The sequence below is a fragment of the Eurypyga helias genome, unplaced genomic scaffold (genome assembly GCF_000690775.1).
Source record: "Eurypyga helias isolate BGI_N326 unplaced genomic scaffold, ASM69077v1 scaffold27020, whole genome shotgun sequence".
Classification (NCBI taxonomy): Eukaryota; Metazoa; Chordata; class Aves; order Eurypygiformes; family Eurypygidae; genus Eurypyga; species Eurypyga helias.
The window spans coordinates 1-18,138 of record NW_010228108.1 but is presented as its reverse complement, the minus strand read 5'-3'; the positions used below and the strand labels follow the sequence as shown (position 1 = coordinate 18,138).

At 41.9% G+C, this 18,138-nt stretch overlaps 1 protein-coding gene across 1 annotated transcript in view; it reads left to right on the top strand.

The window, feature by feature from the left end:
* The window catches only part of LOC104514770 (chromodomain-helicase-DNA-binding protein 7-like), a gene marked incomplete at its 3' end in the record, with an annotated part of 37,706 nt that extends 25,170 nt beyond the window's left edge, over positions 1–12,536 (top strand). Inside the window, exon 3 of the mRNA XM_010158541.1 lies at positions 12,115–12,536. Within this exon, the coding sequence (XP_010156843.1) occupies positions 12,115–12,536 (422 nt within the window). The remainder of the gene's footprint in view (positions 1–12,114) is intronic.
* Positions 12,537–18,138: the final 5,602 nt, after the last annotated feature.

Sequence of the window (18,138 nt, the reverse complement as noted above, 5' to 3'; positions counted from 1 at the left end):
ATTCACTGCTCTCCTCACAGACCATCTCCTTGCAGTCTGTACTGAAGGTTTCAAGGTAACATGAGTCTTCTCTTCATATTATCTCAGTCGTTCAGATCTGATTTAATCTAGGAGTCTCATCCATCCTGTATGCTGAAAGAGTCAGCAGTTCTGGGAAGTAACAAGGGAGGAGTCAGCCTGCATGTTAGAGGTGTTAATGTAAAAAGTTAAGTACTAGGAAGTAGAATTTGTTTCCTAAGTGATACTAATGACTTTTTTTTCCAAGTACTTGAAACACTTCATAATTCAGACTGCTGTTAAAAGGAAAAAATAGGTTTATAATTTATAACAGGTTTTTTTAGGGTTACAGTGAACTTTAAATGCTCTTTTCCCAAGACTACAACAGTGCACGTTTATTATTTTGCTTGCAGGTTAATTCATTTGGTCACTGTCTGGAGAAAGCTTTTGAATTTCTGCTGGACAAAACCAGTTTAACATCAGATAAAAATGGGTTAGAAAAGTCACTCCAGGTTATTAGGGCCAGCTAATATAAATAAAGGTGGCAGAGGGGTTTTGGAGTTTCTCTTATTGATGTGGAACTTCTTTTAACTAAGGAAATGGTATTTAGAATGTCAAAACAAAATGTTAACTTTTAGATTGTTGTAAGCTGTGAATCTCCTGTACTAAGCATGCTCACCTGGACTGTGAGATTGAAACAGCAACAAGTAAAAACACTTTTGAGATTTGAAGTAGGCATAAACAGTGGAGACAGGATGATTGAGCTACTGTGGATATAATCTGATCATACTGGAAAACACCAAATATGGCTTTTTGGGGGAGGTTCTGAAATGACACCCTTTTTATCAGAGTAAGTCAGCAAACTTAAGTCTTAAATAATTTTAAAAAGTTGTTTTAGACTGAGTTTAACTTTCACCGCTTTGTTGGTGTTGTATTTTACAGTTAGAGGTCCATGGGATTGGAGAACTCCTTTTTTAAAAATTTGTGGCAGAAAAATCTTGAATGCAAGTTGTAGCTTAAAAAAAAGGGCACTAACTCAAGTAACAAGTCCAAAAAGATTTCATCTTTTGGTTGTGAATACAGCACAACTTCACCTTGTAGAGAGGAGACATGGTGAGGTGAGAGAGAGAGTAGTGTATTATTTGTGCAGTGGGGTCTGTTGCAAGTCATCCAGATAAAATACTGATGAACTAAAAGTTTGTCAGTTCCAGACTGAAACCAAAGCGTAGCATCTGCTGGTAGTGTTTCTTCTAATGCTTTAAGCTCATTTTTCTTAAGCTGGTATGCTCTCTCTGCAAGATATCCTGGTGAAACTGAAAAAACCCTGCTGGATACTGTGGAAAAATTCAGAATGTTTTATTAGTTAATAAAAATACGTACAGATGGTATTGTGGGCAAGTACCGTGGGACTTAAGTGGGACTCCCTTTCTAGGGACAGGGGTAAAAACTCAAGGGTTCGAGTCCTCTGTCGCATCTGTTGAAAGCTTAAACATCTAAGGCCATTTCCCTTTTCTGGACCTATTGGAACATGTATGCCTTTGGGGAAAAGTTACTCTTTTTTAATGAAAGATAGAAGTGATAAAGTTCTTCATAAAGGCTGTCTATGAATTGTATCCTCTTTTCACCAGCCTTGTAATCTGATGCATATTTATCATTAAACTGTCAATTAATACGTTTTTGATATGTGCTGGCTTATTAAACATGCATATTTAGCACATCTAGAATCTGACGGGGGAACTTTTGAAACAAAACTGCTGGGCTTTTGTTTTCCTAGGTATACAAGGAAGGTGATAGGAAAGGAAAGAAGTTGTATCTTAAGGTCTTCCCAATGTATTGGAACAAACACAGTACGCTAATAGGTGTAACTGCCTAGAGATGCATTTGAAAGCATTTTGCAGGTTGCCGTATCTTACAGTTTTATGAATGTACAAAGCGAAGCCCCCAGTTGCTGCCCCCATTGGTTTCTACGAGAGGGCTTGGTGGGCAGCTGAGGGTGCCAGCCTGCCTCCCAGGACCCGGCTTTCCCTGGAGGTGGGCTAGACCTGTTGCAGCCCCGTGCATTAGAGCGCACTTGGAAGAGGGGTGAGAGGTTGCCCCGGGGCAGGTGTGCATGGCAAAGCAGAGCGTGGCTTGCCACCAGCAGGCCATAAGAACTGGCTTTGACTCCTGTCTTCCTGAGGCTGGTAGGGAGAGACTGGAAGAAACCCAAGCCCAGAAGAAGGGACGTGATGGTGCATTTACATGTGTGGCATGTAGTCATGGACATGAAGTGTGTAAAGCTGAGTTTGAGGACTTTCTGGCACAGGCATGATGTAAAAAAAACCCAAATACACGCATGGAGTGGTGTAAAGGTAAATAGATTGGGGCAGGTAAATAGATTGGGGCCGTATACTCCCGTCCATGCTCATGTCTGCTCCTGGTATGCTTCCTCGCAGTCCTTATTGCAGTTTGGTCCTTTGGGTTCACTGCCGCAGCTGTAAAGCGTTTCATGCTGTCCTTACAAGCAATGGACTAGGGCTCGCAGGATGCCTGTGAAACAGGTGGTATTTCTGAAGCTTGTGTTTACTTGACCCTTAGGTGCTACAGATCAGGCAGAAGTAAAAAACTTCGGACCTGCTAGTCTTCAGTTTCATCTAGTGGAAAAAAAACCTAATGCTGCTATTCTCTCTATTGTTGTTCTCCTTTTCTTAAAGCGCACTTTACTTGATTTAAAGTATAAGAAGAAAGGTAAGTGTACTTCATCTGAAATTAGATAAGGCATACTTCATTAGAGATTTTGCAAATCAAAAAAACCAGGTATCACTTCTGAATTTACATGTATAACTTTGTTTTTTAACTGTATGTATCTATGTAAACTTACAAGGTACATATATGTCTTATTACGTCACAACTTACATATTTAAATATATAGGCTCTTAAATAATTTTTTTCTTGCAACTCTTTTGGAGGTGAAAGGGTGTGAGGGGAAAAAAAGTACTAGAATAGAAGTTTTATTTTCTGTTGTGTGTCATGCTTTTGCTGTTACTGCTGCTTGCAGCAGTGAAAGGACAGGCAGAACTTTTTGGGTTGTCTGTGATCAGAAGCAGCAGCCTGTGTACCATGTATGCTGGTCTGTGATTTCCTCCTTGGTCATAAACCTGCTGTCGTTTGCTCTGTGTTACTGTGACTTACATTGGATAAGGATAGAGAAATGAGTCGACAGAAGTAGACGTCAGCTAATTAAGGTCTATTAAAATGGTTCTCTGAGTGACTGGAATCTTCTTCTGTAGAAAACTCCCAAAATTTTACCACTTTAATTACTATGGGCAGGCTGTGAGTGCTGAACACACCAAGTCAGGACTGTTTTGTTGAGTTTTCTTTTTCTGGGAAAGGGACAGGGTGTTCAAAGGAAACCAGAGCATCATAACCTGTGGTGATGGCAATACAGCGTGATGTAGGAAGGGGTTACCCTTCAGAGAGGATGGATCTCTACGTATTTGACGTTCTGTAACGGAGCAGAGGGAATTCTGCTGATGGAGGAGGAGGCTGCGTGTGCAGGGCAGTATGCTTCCCCTGGGACCCTGGATTTCAAAGCGTGGCTGTGAAATATGCCCAAGAGAAGGGAGGATATTCATATTTTATTGTTTTGGAGGAACTGCTTTGTGTTTGCAGTGGAGCTGAAGGGCTGTGGGGAAGGTGGAGGCAAGCCCAAGAGCAACAACTCAGCCTGTATATATGTTAAAATGTTAGGTTACTCTTTATAAGGCTTATTTAATAATAGTAGTTTCAATATTAGTGTGTTGGTTGCCCATGTGAAGGTGTTTTCTCCTCTATTCCCCCTTTCCTGGAGAAGTTGAAATACTGTAGTAGATCCCTGGAAACCATTTCATCCTGACATGTTCTTACTTTACTGTGTGTCTTTCCTATCTTGCCTGGAGACGTGCAGCCAGCACCTTGTTTTAGAATGCTTGGTAAAGATGGGTGGTAAACCTGATGTAATCCAAGGGACTCTGTAGTAAGCACTAGGTATCTTGATAGCTGTGTTTGGGCATAACTTCACAAAGAAAATGTCCACATTTTTTAATACAGCTCCTGCTTGGCAGAAGTAAGGTGTTAAGAAGATGCTTACGGGCCGTTTTACGTTTTGCTGGTCTGCCTGTCATTTCCCCACACGTGGTATATAAACTCTGCAAAACTGTGGTAGAACTCACGTTGGCGTGTTTGTGGCATGTCTGCTGCTTTTGACAGTGGAGCATACACAGAAGTGAGGTTTCCTTCGACTGTGACTCTGCAGGGAAGGCAGGCAGGAGGTAGAGCACGAGCTGTCAACATAAGCAATAGCGTTTTTGTCTGTGGAATTTGGTGCTTAATTGTTCCACCCTTTCTGTGTGTCTCCACAGCTCGAGTTAGTAAAAACTTGCCAAAATTGTGACTGTGCAGGGTGGCGATGGGGAGTGGAGAGTCAGGCTTGTGCTAGCTACTGGTGTGTAATATTTAGGACCTGCCCTGCTTCCAAGAGGAGCAATCTCACACTGCTGTCCAAGCCAGTATATGCAACGAAGTTTTCCGTAGCAAAAAAAGCATGAATAAAGCGCTTGTGGTGAGGACCATCACGTCAGCAGTTGTACACAACCCATGTGGTAGCCGTTGCAGTTTCTTACATGGAAGGCTGATCTGGAGTGTACGTGCGTCATTACTGAAGGAGCGGCAGTTCTGAGATTGTGATCAACACTGATGTAGATTCTGATCGATGAACAGCGACCTAAGAGCGCTCTTACGGGACAAGTCGGTTGCTCTTGAGCTGTGAACAAACTGTGAGTGCCCACTGCACAGGCTGATACTGCATAGGTTTAGTATTAGCTCTTTACGTGAGCACGGAACAGTGTTGCTACATACCATTACTGTGGAATATAATGGGATATTTGCTTCTTGGATGGCCACATTAGTATCATTCATCTTCTGTAATCTGCGCTACTCCACAGTGTACATGACCAGAAAATAAATAATTCTAATAGTGTATCTGTGCTGGGACTCAATTAAGGAATTCTGTATTTTGTTTAGTGTGTTTTTCTTCCTCAGCTACAGTAATTGGGTGATATTTTCAGCTCTACCAAATCAGCAATGAGTGTACTTTTGCAGTGGTGGCTGAGGATATTAAGATTGGTTTTAATCACTTCCACTCCACTGTTAGGATGCTGCTGGCATCAGAATCCTGGTTGTTTTGATTCAGAGTTTTTCTGAAAACTTTGGATCAGCAAGTTTTAACTTTTTAGTAGTTGCACCTGTTTTTTCAAAAGCAGTCCCCATTAGTAGTAACAGTGCAGGAAGATTTGCTTAAGAAATAAAATGGCATTGCAGCAGCACTTCACTAAAACTTGAACCTTTTTTCAGGCAGAGTGATTTTTAATTGTCGAGTTATGTCTTGCTAAGAAGGTATTAATAGAACTTTTGTTTTCCTTACGTTTTCATCTGTGTTTTGTAGAAGTATGGCAGGAGATTCAGTAAACTACAAGATTCCTGTGGAGTCTGTTTGTAAAATAGACTTATTTCGTTCTCCTCTGCTGTGGTGCCTTTCCCTTTATTGCAGAAAAGATGAGTGACAACACTTGTCAGTTTATAAATGCAAGTTGTCACTTTGAGACTACAGTTTTTTTAGAGGAGTTTCTGAAGTACTGAGATATCAGATGTTTCTGAACAGCATCATATTGGCCAAAATACTTTAATAGTAAAAAAGACATACACATCTTCAGTTCAAGGCAGTAGTTTCAAAGAAAAGAGAAGGGATCATCATTCACAATAAAGGAGAAGAAACTGATTGGTAAAACAGATTTTGGAAAGAATACTGGTTGTGACCGTAGTCTTGAGGATGTTTCTGGACTTGAGCTGCTATAGGGGAAAACCCCTCCCCCAAACCTGTACAGCAGTACTGTTGTTAAATGCAGGTACTGGTATTTGGTAGCAATTCGGGAGGTGGTGATTCCTGTTCATTCTGGAGTTTTTACTGATCCACAAGCTTTGCAGATGGAACATGTCTGAGAAGTATTTAAGTTGGTCTAGAACAGCTGGAGTGTCCTTCAGATGGAGGGAGGAGCAGGAAGGTAGGCCTAACCCTGAAAGGGTTGAGTCAAATTGAGAATTGCCGGGACAAAGCAACCTATAGAGTCGTGATGGTGGAAACTTTCCAAATGCTTTGTTTGGTGGATAGACAAGATGACTAGTTTCTTCTAAATAATCCAGAGGGATGACGAATCCTTTCATTAACCGTTGAAAGGAAGACTGGTGGAGCAATTTCTACATGTGATAGATCTTAACACTTTGGGGGACTGTGCTGTCAGGAAGGGAACAAATTCAAACTGAGCGATCCCTGTGGCACTAGGTAGAGCTGCTGCCAGAAGCCATGCTGTAGTCTGTCTTCTGTTGTAAAAGAACTTTCCTTGGTCGCAGGTTGCTGCTTTAACTTTTCCAAAGTGACGGTGATAATTTAACAGGACTCCAGTTGCTGCAAACGAGGATGTTCAGTAATGACTTACATAACGTGAAATTATCATAGAATCACAGGATGGTTTGGGTTGGAAGGGACCTTAAAGACCATCTAGTTCCAACCCCCCTGCCATGGGCAGGGACGCCTTCCACTAGACCAGGTTGCTCAAAGCCTCATCCAGCCTGGCCTTGAACACTTCCAGGGATGGGGCATCCACAGCTTCTCTGGGCAACCTGTTCCAGTGCCTCACCCCCCTCTCTGTCAAGAACTTCCTGATGTCCCATCTGAATCTGCCCTCTTTCAGTTTAAACCCATTACCCCTTGTCCTGTCACTACAGGCCCTTGTAAAAAGTCCCCCCCAGCTTCCTTGTAGCCCCTTCAGGTACTGGAAGGCTGCAATAAGGTCTCCCCAGAGCTTTCTCTTCTCCAGGCTGACCAAGCCCAACTCTCTCATCCTGTCCCCAACGCAGAGGTGCTCCAGCCCTTTGTACAGATACCATCTATTCTTTGTATAGATATATTGGAGGGGTTTGTATTTTGAAGCCAGTGGGAACTGACTGAGCACTTGCTCTCCTGTTACACAACTTGGTTAATAAAACAAAGTGCAAGCAAATTTAAAGAAAGTGTGGTGAGTACATTGGATCTTTTTTTCAAAATATGGAAAGGACCAGGGAGTCTGGAAATACCCGTGAGGGAAATGAAAGTAGTCCTGGTAAAATGAGCTTTTTTTTTTGTTTTGTTTGGTGGTGATGTTTAAACTTCACAAAGTTAGCTGTGTCACAGCACATACTTTGCTGCTCTTGCTTCATGCTTCTTAAAGCTCAATATTGGCTCAAGTTGCTGCTCTGCTGGGGAACTGACACTCAGCTATTTCCAGGGCTTAAGTACAGTTGATTGTGGTTCAATCCTTGGTCAAGCAACAGAAAGATTCTCCTCCTTAACCTCCCTCCCTGCCACTAACCCTCACTGGATTAATCGTACATCCTGTCCATCTTGCTACTTTACGTAACAGGCCCGGTTGGAGACATCCGTCCGCGCGCTGGGCTGCCGAGACTGAGCTTGGCTCTGAACGTGTAAGCAGCTGTGAAACGCGGGCAGCTTCATCTGTAATTTTTCATATCTTGGTGACACGTGTTTGGAAGTTGGGAAATAAGCTTGCATTCAGGAAAAAGGGGGGGTTTTGCACTCCAGAAACAATTTATCAACAAAAATTTTAATTTAAAATTTGCTCAGATACTGTTGGCAAGACCTTGTCGCCGTCCTGGGTGACCTGTTGAGGTGCAAATTATTTTAACTCCTCGGAGTTCGTGAAGAATGTCTGTTTTGCTGTAATAAGCTGCAATCTTGAGGAGTGTCCTGCATTGTGATATTGCATGTTAATAGCATTGATTAACTGTCGAGCAGTGGGAATTGATGAGAAAATGTCCATTGTGAAATTAAATGGCACTGCTGAAGACTGTACGGTGCTGCTGGTTAGGGAGGCGACTACCCCCAGTAGCCGGTGGTAGGAGTATTAATGTGAGCTCCAGGTTTTTTCGCATGATTAAAACGGGCCATCTGTTCTTTGTTAAATGTTTACCAAAACAGCTTTTCTCTAAAAGATTTAAAGAGATGTGGGTCTAGTAAACACACCAGTATTTTTTTTTTGAGCACCTTTTTCACCTTATTTCAAATAATTCCAAAAATAATTCTGCTGCAGTATCAACTAGGGTGAATACCTAATTGTGTTTAATCTTCACTGGTTTCTTTCCTGTGGAAGATTGAATTCTGTACTAAATTCTGCCTTTGTTTTCACAAAAAGCAGCAGGAGAATCGATTCCTGTGAAGTATGCGGATAAATTTTTCAATCTTTTGGTAAAAACTTGTAATATGCATATTTTTTAATTTTGTAAATGGAAAAAGAGGTATTTTCATTAGAAATTGTGACCCTGTAACTGGAGTTAATCCTTTGTAGATTTAAAGAAGTAGAACTATTTGAAATAATTCCCCGTGGTAGGTTTAATCTAATATTTACCAGTGAAAGCCCGTTCTTCCTTTTCTCCCTTCTTAAGAAAAGGCAGACAACTGGTTTGGGGTAAGAAAACACATCTTTCAAGCTGCTTCCGATCTCCTCGCTAGATCTGTGCTGCTCCTACACAGCTTCACACTAGGGAGCAATGTGGGGTTGTCAGTTAGGGATAAACCGTTTTAGCATATTGCAAAAGTGTAGGCGCAGACTTCCTAGAAAAATAAAGTTAATCACACCCATTTCTTTGAAAGAGTGCTACAATTTAAAAGATCAGTGTTAAGTGAATTGCAGAACGTGCTTAACTGCAAAGGGAGTGGCATGTGGCAGAAGTAGTGTATTTTCAAGTAAATATCACCAAGCCTGATCAGGGCAGAGTTGGCTTTTTGTAGTGTAATGTTGTGGGGATTGTGAATGGTATGAAACAAAAGCACAGCATGTTAATTTGTGTGCTTGGTAATCACATAACGGGAAATAAAAGGCTGTAAGGTTGGTTTGGGTTTTGGTGGGGGTTTTTGTTTTACTTTTTAAATACTTTTTTCATGCCTAAAGTTTAAGTCTAATGTGTAGTCTAAGCCTGAGAATGGCTCTTATGGATAAGCTTTTTGAGGTAGTAAGAATCTGTTCACAGGATGACGTTTTCCAGAGGGAGTTACTGGGTACTGCAGTGTGGGAACAGTTGCTGCCATTCTCAGTGCCTTACTTTCTGGCCAGACCTTGCGTTAAAGCTATAAATGTCCAATCAGGAAGGGCTGACGTTGCTGTTGTGGAGACTTGGAAGGCTGTCTGCCTTAACTTCAGGTTTACTTATGACTGTGCTGAAGGCTGTTGTTCAGACTGATAAAACAAGCAAGCAAACAGAAAACAACCCACAAGAATTGGATAGGAGACAAGGATTAATTTTTTGAGTTAGATTATAAAGGTAATGAGAATACTCAAGCATGTATAAAACTTCACGCTGGTTGCACGGTCACTATCGGTAATAAAGGTGCAACCTTGAAGATTTATAGGATTAAATTTACATGGCATTACTGGATTTCTTGTGGTTTTTAGTATTTGTTGGTTTGGCTGCTTCACATACTTAAGAAGAAAAATAAACCAAAGTACAATTTCTGATTTATTCTAGGAAGTTGCACCTTATACATAAGCTTTTAGATAGTTGTAAAAGTCTGTCAGTATGGCAAGAAAATACTGTAGTGCCAAACACAAGGTACTTGCTCAATACAAATTTTGCGAATAATAGAAAGAAAAACTTGGATTTCTTATGTTAGGCACAACGAGTGAACAGTATTTCAAGAGAGGACTGAGTGGTGAAGACATTGATGAACCTTGCATTTGAGGTCCCTGAAAAATGTAGGAAGCATGAGAGATGAAATGGCAGAAAATACAGAAATATATTGACTACCTTGGGAAAATACAGGTTAAAAGTACAGTTCTGAAAATTTATGGATACGAAGCACTTAGAGATGATCTGTGTAATGTTCCTTCTTTTCCTCCTGAGTGTTAGACAGTACAAGTACATAATGGTGTGAGGTACAGAGAGTTTCATTCTTTGTCACAGAACAATCTGAGGAGACATTCAATTCAGTCAGCCAAATTCCAAGCCAATTAGTGGATTGACAATTATCTTCATTTTATGTAATACATAATCAGACTGCAGAACTCGCTGGCACCACTAACAGGGATCAGCGTCTTCTATACAGATACCCAGTCTTTGAACTTCCCAGCATGAAGATACATGTGTGTTACGGTGACGGCAAGTTTCTAGAAGAGGTGTTGGTTTGTACTTCAGGATGCCTAACGTGAGATTGCCCTGAGGTGGGGCTAATGCAAGGGGTGCATCAGGTCTGCATCAGAGCCGAGGTCCCACTGTAACTAAAGCCCTGTTGCACTCAAAAGTATCTTAACGAGCAGGTAGAGGACAGAAATGTGCAGAACCCACCCTGGGAGTTCTTGGTGAAGCCAAGCAGAGCTGGCTTCAGTTCGTTACTAAGGCCTTCCCTCTTGTCCGGGGAGTCTCTCCCATAAAGACCTGTAGTGTCTACTTTGTACCGTTCTAACCTCTCCCAAACAGCAATAAAAAGCTGTCGTCTTCGCTTCTTGACAGCCTTGCCCCTTCTGCTGCTCGGGTAGCTGCTGAGTTATGAGTGCATTCGGGGCATGGCGGTTTTTTTGCTGCTGTGGAGAAATGCTGAAAGTAGTTAGGACTGCACTGACTTGGTTTGTTTACATTTAGAAAACTATTAATATATTTGGAAAAAGAAAAATACACTTGTAATGATGTTAAGGATTTTATTTCTTAAATCTTAAGCCTGTTTTTGTAGATCTAGGTGGCTAAAGTATATGCCCATCAGTTCTCTTTATGCTCAGGGCCTGGGTCCGCAGAGTCATTTGTGTGCCTGCCGCTCCTCAGTGCGTGCGAGAAAAGGAAACACTACGAACGTTGCAAGCACTTACACAGGCACTGCTGTTCCTGGAAGTAAAATTCTGATTTGCTATAAACCTTTTTTCTCCCCAGTTCAGTGGCTCAAGCTTGTCAAATGGCTAGACTTTGCGACCATGGCTAATGGGGAACTCTTCCATCTAGAATCATGCTGACTTAATTTTTAGGGAAGAGAAAGAGATGAAACAGGGAGGAAGAGGGCCGGAAAATGGTCTGATGATCTATGTGTAAGAAAGGCATCAGTACGATGTCAGGCTATTACTTTTCTTCTTGAAAAGCACTACCATCCTAAATTTGTAACCACGGGCAGGCAGTGAGGAGAAGCTTTGATATGCTGCAGAGTCATGGCAGAGCTTAGGCTTCTTTTTCATTGCAAACTGATGGATCTTTGTGTAGAACAGAAGCATTCAGAGGACGAGAGTTTCAATACATCCAAATACATCCAGTTGCAAATACGTCCAGGCACTTGATACATACATTTTCCTGTACTTTTAAGATTGGTGTAAATCTGATACGCTATACAGACTTTGAAACAGGACGCTTCTGCAGGTTCACAAACACATAAGGTAAGTTCCCTGTCCAATCTGTAGCAGGAACAATCTGTTTCAATTACAAGTAGGGCGCTGTGGATCTTTGACATGAAGCGTAACAGTATATTACATTTTGAAGTGGCTTAATCCTTCACATGCTGATCAAAATACCTGCTGTCACAGCTGAACCAGTGTAAATTGCCCTGATTAATTTTACATAAATACAGTCTGTGAATATACTCTATTTTTCCTTTCATATGTCCAGAAACAAATTTTTAGCAATTTCTTTATCGTGGAGGACGAAATTCTAGTGCAACTGAATCGTTTGTAACAAGTTCTTAGTTCTACTAACAACTATTTTGAAATACCTGAAATAACAATTGCTTTCCTTTTGCATGGAATTGATGAAGACCCCAAATATTTCCTATGCTTCCAATTTGTACACAAGCATTAGAATAATTTTATCTTTGCTATATCAAGAATTTCTGGTCATTTTGCTACTGTTTTAGCTGCAGAAAGCTTTGGTTTTTACTGTTTTACTGTATAGTGTTTCAGCTATGCTACTAGGTTAACCTTCTGCTTAATATTTTCTCCCTCCGTAACCACTTGCTCCAAAAGAGCAATGTTGGAGAAATCCAAGTTGCAAATTTACAATTTTATTTCTGTTTGTCTCTCTCAGCATTCTCCGTCGGAACCCTTTTTAGAGAAACCAGTGCCGGATATGACTCAGGTTAGTGGACCGAATACCCAGCTAGTGAAAAGCGATGATTATCTGCCATCGATTGAGCCGCAGCCACAGCAGAAGAAAAAGAAAAAGAAAAACAATCACATTGCTGCAGAAGGTCCCAGTAAAGGTTTTGGTAAGGAAGACTTTCCTGGGGGACTTGACAGCCAGAATCTAAGCAGGAACTCAGTGGATTGCTCCCAAGAAGAGAAGAAGAAAAAGAAAAAGCCCAAGGCAAAAAAAGAACCGAAGGATCCTAAAGAACCCAAGGAAAAGAAGGAACCCAAGACCCCTAAAGTCCCTAAGACCCCTAAAGAGCCAAAGGAAAAGAAAGCAAAAAATACCACGCCAAAACCCAAGACCAGCAAAAAGGCTAGGTAAGTCAGGAAACTTCTATAAGCGATGAGAGAAAAACAGTCTGTTTGTGGAATTTCAAAAGCATCTGTGCTAAATGGCGTGGGTGGAGAGGAAATCTCGTTTTGTCGTTTGCCTTCTACCATCTACCTCATGTTTTTGAGGAACTCGGGTACATTTCTCTTGTTTGGCTTTCCTGTTTATGGCTTCACAGTTGTTTTAAACAAGCTGGAAAGGCAAGTTACTTTTTCTTTCAAGGCATAAAAAAATTCTAGATGTGTTAGTTTTGAAAGCGCTCTCTCCTACTGTCGATCTGTTCTCCTGTGTGGTTTGTGTAGCAAGAAATTAAATTGCTTCAACATTAATGTAGGTTTGACCGAATCCAGAGATGAAGGCTTAGAGGAAATAAAGGTTTGATGTTTTTTTTCTAAATAAATAAAGTTGGGTACTTATGTTGTTACCAGTTGCACAGCCCTTACGAGACACTCTTGCACTGACACAACCCACGAGCTCAGCTGTTAAAAGGCATTTCTGTATGGGTATTGATGTATCCTCACTGTAGGGATTGTATTAAATTTTGCTGTTTCGCATAAAGACAGTTTTCCTAGCAGAAAACCTTTGTGGATAGACCAGATGCTTCAACCTTGTTTCTTAACTGTTTTCACTCAGCATCGTGTCCTTTTATCAGGATAGGCTTAAAATGCTTCCGTGTAGTATGAGGGAGAACAAACTGCTGTTACACATGAGTAAATACGTCATAGATGATAACACAGATTCTTTCCTTACCCCACAACTCCCTAAACACCACGATTATAAATGCCTACTTGAAAGAAAACGGAGAGGAAAAAGGCATTAAAGCTCAATTTTTTTTTCATTTGTACCTAGAATTTCTTACAACTGTTCTGAATTTGTTCCAAACATCTGAATCTGTTTTTCAAGATGTGGCTAGCGTTATAAAATATAACTTCCAGATGGAAGCACAGCCAGACTTGGTTAATCCAAATCAGTTTGCAAAATCCATTTGTATTAGGGTTTAAAAATTGCAGTTAATGAATCAGCTTTGCATATATTCTACAAGACTGACTGTTGGTTAGGTTTGATACAGCTGTATGGCTAAATGAGGCATGGATAGTAAGATGTTACTGTACCTTCTGGCAAGAAATAGAAGTTTCTGTTAGCAGAGGTGATGTTTCCTGAAGAATTTATACACACTGGCTTGTAAAATCAAATGTTGTCCTGAACAGGTTGTACTAACTGTTCAGTAAATTACAGTTGATTAGCCAGTCCTACTGCAGAAGTTACTTAGGCTGTGTTCCAGATGGTCCTGAGGATGGGGTTTGCAGTGCATAGCAATTCACAGCTTAGAAACTCTTTTAAGTTACATATCTCCCAGTTTGTGTTTTTGAAACCAAAACACTGTATCAGGGAAAATAACCTCTTTGTTCCATTTCCCTATAGTCAGGGGTTTAAAGGCTGACCAAGCCATACTGCATGGTATTGAGCCCCTCCCAGCAATTTTTTGCACCAAGAAGTAAAAAAACTTTTACTGCAGGACTCCTCGATTAGCGCGGTTTTACAAGGTCTTGGCTGCAATGAAGCCTTGTTTAATAAGCAGCGGTTAGGAGGAGTCTGCCTCAAAAACATGCATGGGTTCCTGTGGCTGTGCTGGACATCAGACCTCAGAGCTGCTCCGTCCCATCCACTCAACCCTAACACCTCTGTTGGCGTCTTCTCTAAATCTTGGGGCGTGCCATGCAGAATAAAGGAGCAGTGTTTCCTCTGAAGGAACAAATCACTGCTTCCTAGTCCTGCTTGTGGGAGAGTCTTCTGTCCCATGCAAAGACTCTTGTCCCTGGATGGGTAGATGGCTTAAGAGTATTCCAGTGAGTACTAAGCCCTGTTGCTTTACCTGTGAGAAACGTGTTTGGAGCACCCTTCAGAGCATTTGCTGTTGCTTACGCTTACTCAGGGGTGTGGAGAAAGTCCTACTTTTCCTATAATGGACTTGTTGCCCTGTTACCAAATGCTCTCGTGAAAGCAAGGTTGTTCTCTTTTTGTGGTCTTGGCAGCTTCAGTATCAGACTTCTTTGAACAACTCTCTGGGATGCTGTGCTGCCAAAGAATCGGTGAAAGAAATTTGCTTGCTCTGGCAATATCACAGACTGGGGAACTCGTCCAGTGACAGATCGTTGAACTGAGTTTTAAAATAAATCAACAGTCCAAACATTTAATTGTCTGAGCCACAGTGTTTCAGCAGCACTGACTCCAGAAATGAAGCATTACAGTAGCTGAGTGAGATTAATGTAAATTAATACAGATTATGGTTGAATATGGGAAAGTAAAATATTTTTATAAAGTTAGTGTCTGGTATGTGTTTACTACTGGTGCTTATATTGCTTGGTATTTTGCTTGTAAGGGTTGAAACAAGTAATGTGACTTTTAGATTTCTAAATGCTCTGCAAAACTTAATGGTTTTCATTCCTGAATAAGCTGATCAGCTTTAATAAACAAGTTTTGCACTCATGTAAAATTCAGGTAAATAAAGTCAGGCATAGGAAATGTATTTATTGAAGAGCAACAGTTTGTTGGATAGAGCATAACAAGTCCTTGATAGGTAATTTGGATACAGGCTGCGTTAGAGTAGATGCATTGATTAAAAAACCCCAGGTGTTTAGGCATTTCAACCATTTGGTGATGTAACATAGCTCATAATTTAACCCTCAGTTCCAGTTTTGACTAACAGTATTTAATAAACAACAACTAAAACCCCCAGAAACTTTATCCTTCACACCTATCTTCGGTGTAAGTTGTGACAAGATGAGCAGCCAGCCTCACTGACCACCTGAGGGACAGCAGTCAGCCTGGAGAATGGAAGAAGCTGATTAATTTCATGCTTGTTTGCACTGTGTCCCCCATGGCATCTTAAAAAGAAAGAAAACACCCAAACGGGCTTGCTGGTATGTGGCACTGCATACTTGGGGATCTTGAAAGAAAGATCACACGTTAATATTGTACTGTTACACTCGTAATGGATATTAGCCTAATCCTGCTGATACAGAAAGACAAATGCAATGGTGGCTGGGGAAAAAAACCAAAACACAAAACATATGCAAAACAAATCTGTTTTGGGTTTGAAAGCAAAATGTAGGTATACCTAGGATCACAAATTAAGGCTTTTCATTAAACTATTTGGGTGCTGAATATTATGTGGGCTCTTAGTGTGACGGAGCTGGCTTCAGACACCCACAGAGCAGGCAGATTTTTCCAAAAGTAGATGGACAGGGAAAAGCAAGTAGTCCTACTGAATTGCAAAGTCATGGCTCAGATGTCTGTTCCTCCTGTGCCTGTCCCTGGAGGAGAGGAGGACCACCTGTTTGAGAAGATCAACGCTGCAGCACAGCTGCTATCTCTCCCGCTGCTTACTACGAAACCCTAGAGAGTGGCCACCAGTTACAGTGGGAGAAGCAGTAACTATTTGCCAGGGCCAAATGGCAGCTCTTCGCAGGAGCTCATCCCTCCTCGAAGCAGTGTGCCGTGCTTTGTAAGGCTGATCTGATCTGCTTCCTCCCCTCCCGGTGGCAGGGGAAACTTTGTCCTTCCCACGCGTATGGACGCAGCCTGGGATGCAGGGTAGGGTAAGTGGGTAGCTGCTCTCGAGGGGAATGCTAAGCACAGGCGTAATTACCTCTTAGATGGAGACGGAGTTTTTGGCATACAGATTCGCTGTTGTATCGGAAAGGGGATGGCTCTTGGCCACAGAAGCGGGAAGAGGCCACTGCAAAGGGAAGCGGTGCGGACAGCAGGACGCAGCACCCTGGGGAGCTGGAGGACAGGAAGAGAGGTCCCAAGGCGGTGGTGGTAGTTTCCACTCCCAAGCTCGGATCATCCTGAGCAAGGCAGGAAGGAGGTGCCTATGGGAGAGAACAGGAAAGCGTGTGAGATTTCCATGTGCATGTCCACTGGGGCTGTTCCTGCTCACACCTGTCTCCATCTCCCTTTTGAACCAGCCCAGCTGCCAGATATTTACCTTTGCTTTTGCTGCAGGCAGGCCTTGTGGGCTTCGCTGTTACCAAAGCGTATTTATTACACTAGGAGCTTTAAAACCAATTGTTTTCCTCAGGTAAGGCACTACAGAAAGTCTGACAGCTCTAACGTTTTGAGAGGGTGGGATTTGGTTTTTTTAATGGTAAATGGTAAAGCAGGAATTGGCAGTCTGTCTGACTTCTTTTAAATGTTTAAATTTCAGAAAAAAGCATCATCCAAATTGTGATAGCCATCATAAATTACACTAATAAACAGAACTGTCAGCTACCCAGATCAGATGAAGTACTTGCACAATGTAAATATACAGGCTAATTACTCCTAATTCCATGCTTTTTGGGGGTGTTTTTGAGTCAGATGGTTTGGCCCTGGTACCTTCCTGGAGTTTAACCTAGCTCTGTAGGTGGGTTCTTGACTGACACGTAACACTTTGCCAAAGTTGGGATTCTTGTTCTCAAATTTTAATTCCGGCTTTCTTTTCCGTTGCCCTACCTGCTGTTGTTGTCTTCAGCCCTTGTTTTCCTTCACATTGTTCGCTTGCTGAGCTTCTGCAGGTTGTCTTCTTACTGATCCCCTTGGGTCAGGATGCTGTGGAGTCCTTTGGGATAAGAGGATGAAAGCAGAAAGTGGTATTGGACAGCTAGATTGCAAGACATCTAATCTTGAAATGTCTGTGTTTGTATCATGTGAATAGACAGATTAGCTTTAACTGACAGTTTTAAAATAGTTGTCTTGTGTGGTAACACTATTTCAGTTTCTTCTAGATTTCTAGTTCTTGGTTTTGGACTGGACGCTATCTTGTCTGTAATAGGAGTTGGCTAAATTCTGTATTCAAGCATGTGTAAAAAGAAATGAGAGAGTTGTCTAAATGTGTATATTACAGTTTGCCGTGCTCAGTACCTCCCTAATTTGGCAACATCGGATGCGCTTCCAGAGTTAAGCACAGACACATAGACCCTACTGGTAATGGCGCAGTGTCTAAAAACAGGTTTTCACCTGCCTTTACTCACACGTGGAAAGGTAATTCTGGTCCAGGCCAACACCGTTCTGGAACGGCATGAGTATGATCTGATCTGCTGGACAGTGGAGAGGCTGAGTCAAAAGTGGGTACACTTAATTGTCAGGATCAAATCCTACTGTGTCTGTGAGAGGATGGAGAGAACAAGTTGCTGATGATACAGGGAAGCTGATGTTCCCGCTGGCCAGGTGAAGCTCCTGGGTGTGTGTGCCCTGGGAAGCAAAGCCTTGCCTCGCTCAGGGGGATGTTCTTCTGTGGTTTGTTCTTTGCCTTTTCTGGAAAGAAACCGTAGCTGTGTGTTTAAAAAGAGCAATTCTCCTGAATTTAGAATTTAAATTAAAATTCCCGGTGGGGCTGCGCATAGGCTTTTTTCTCCCCAAGCTGGTGGCTCTTCTTCACGGGCCTGTTTTCAACTGGCCTGACGGAGGGGGGGAGGATATGAAGTGTGTCCGAACGGCTTCCTCCCAGTCCCGTACCGAGAGTGACTCGGTATGCTGAGGCGTGGCTTGGGGGTGTATGCAGAGGTCATTAAACCCCCGTAGCTCGGAGTCCCTGCCGCCACGAGC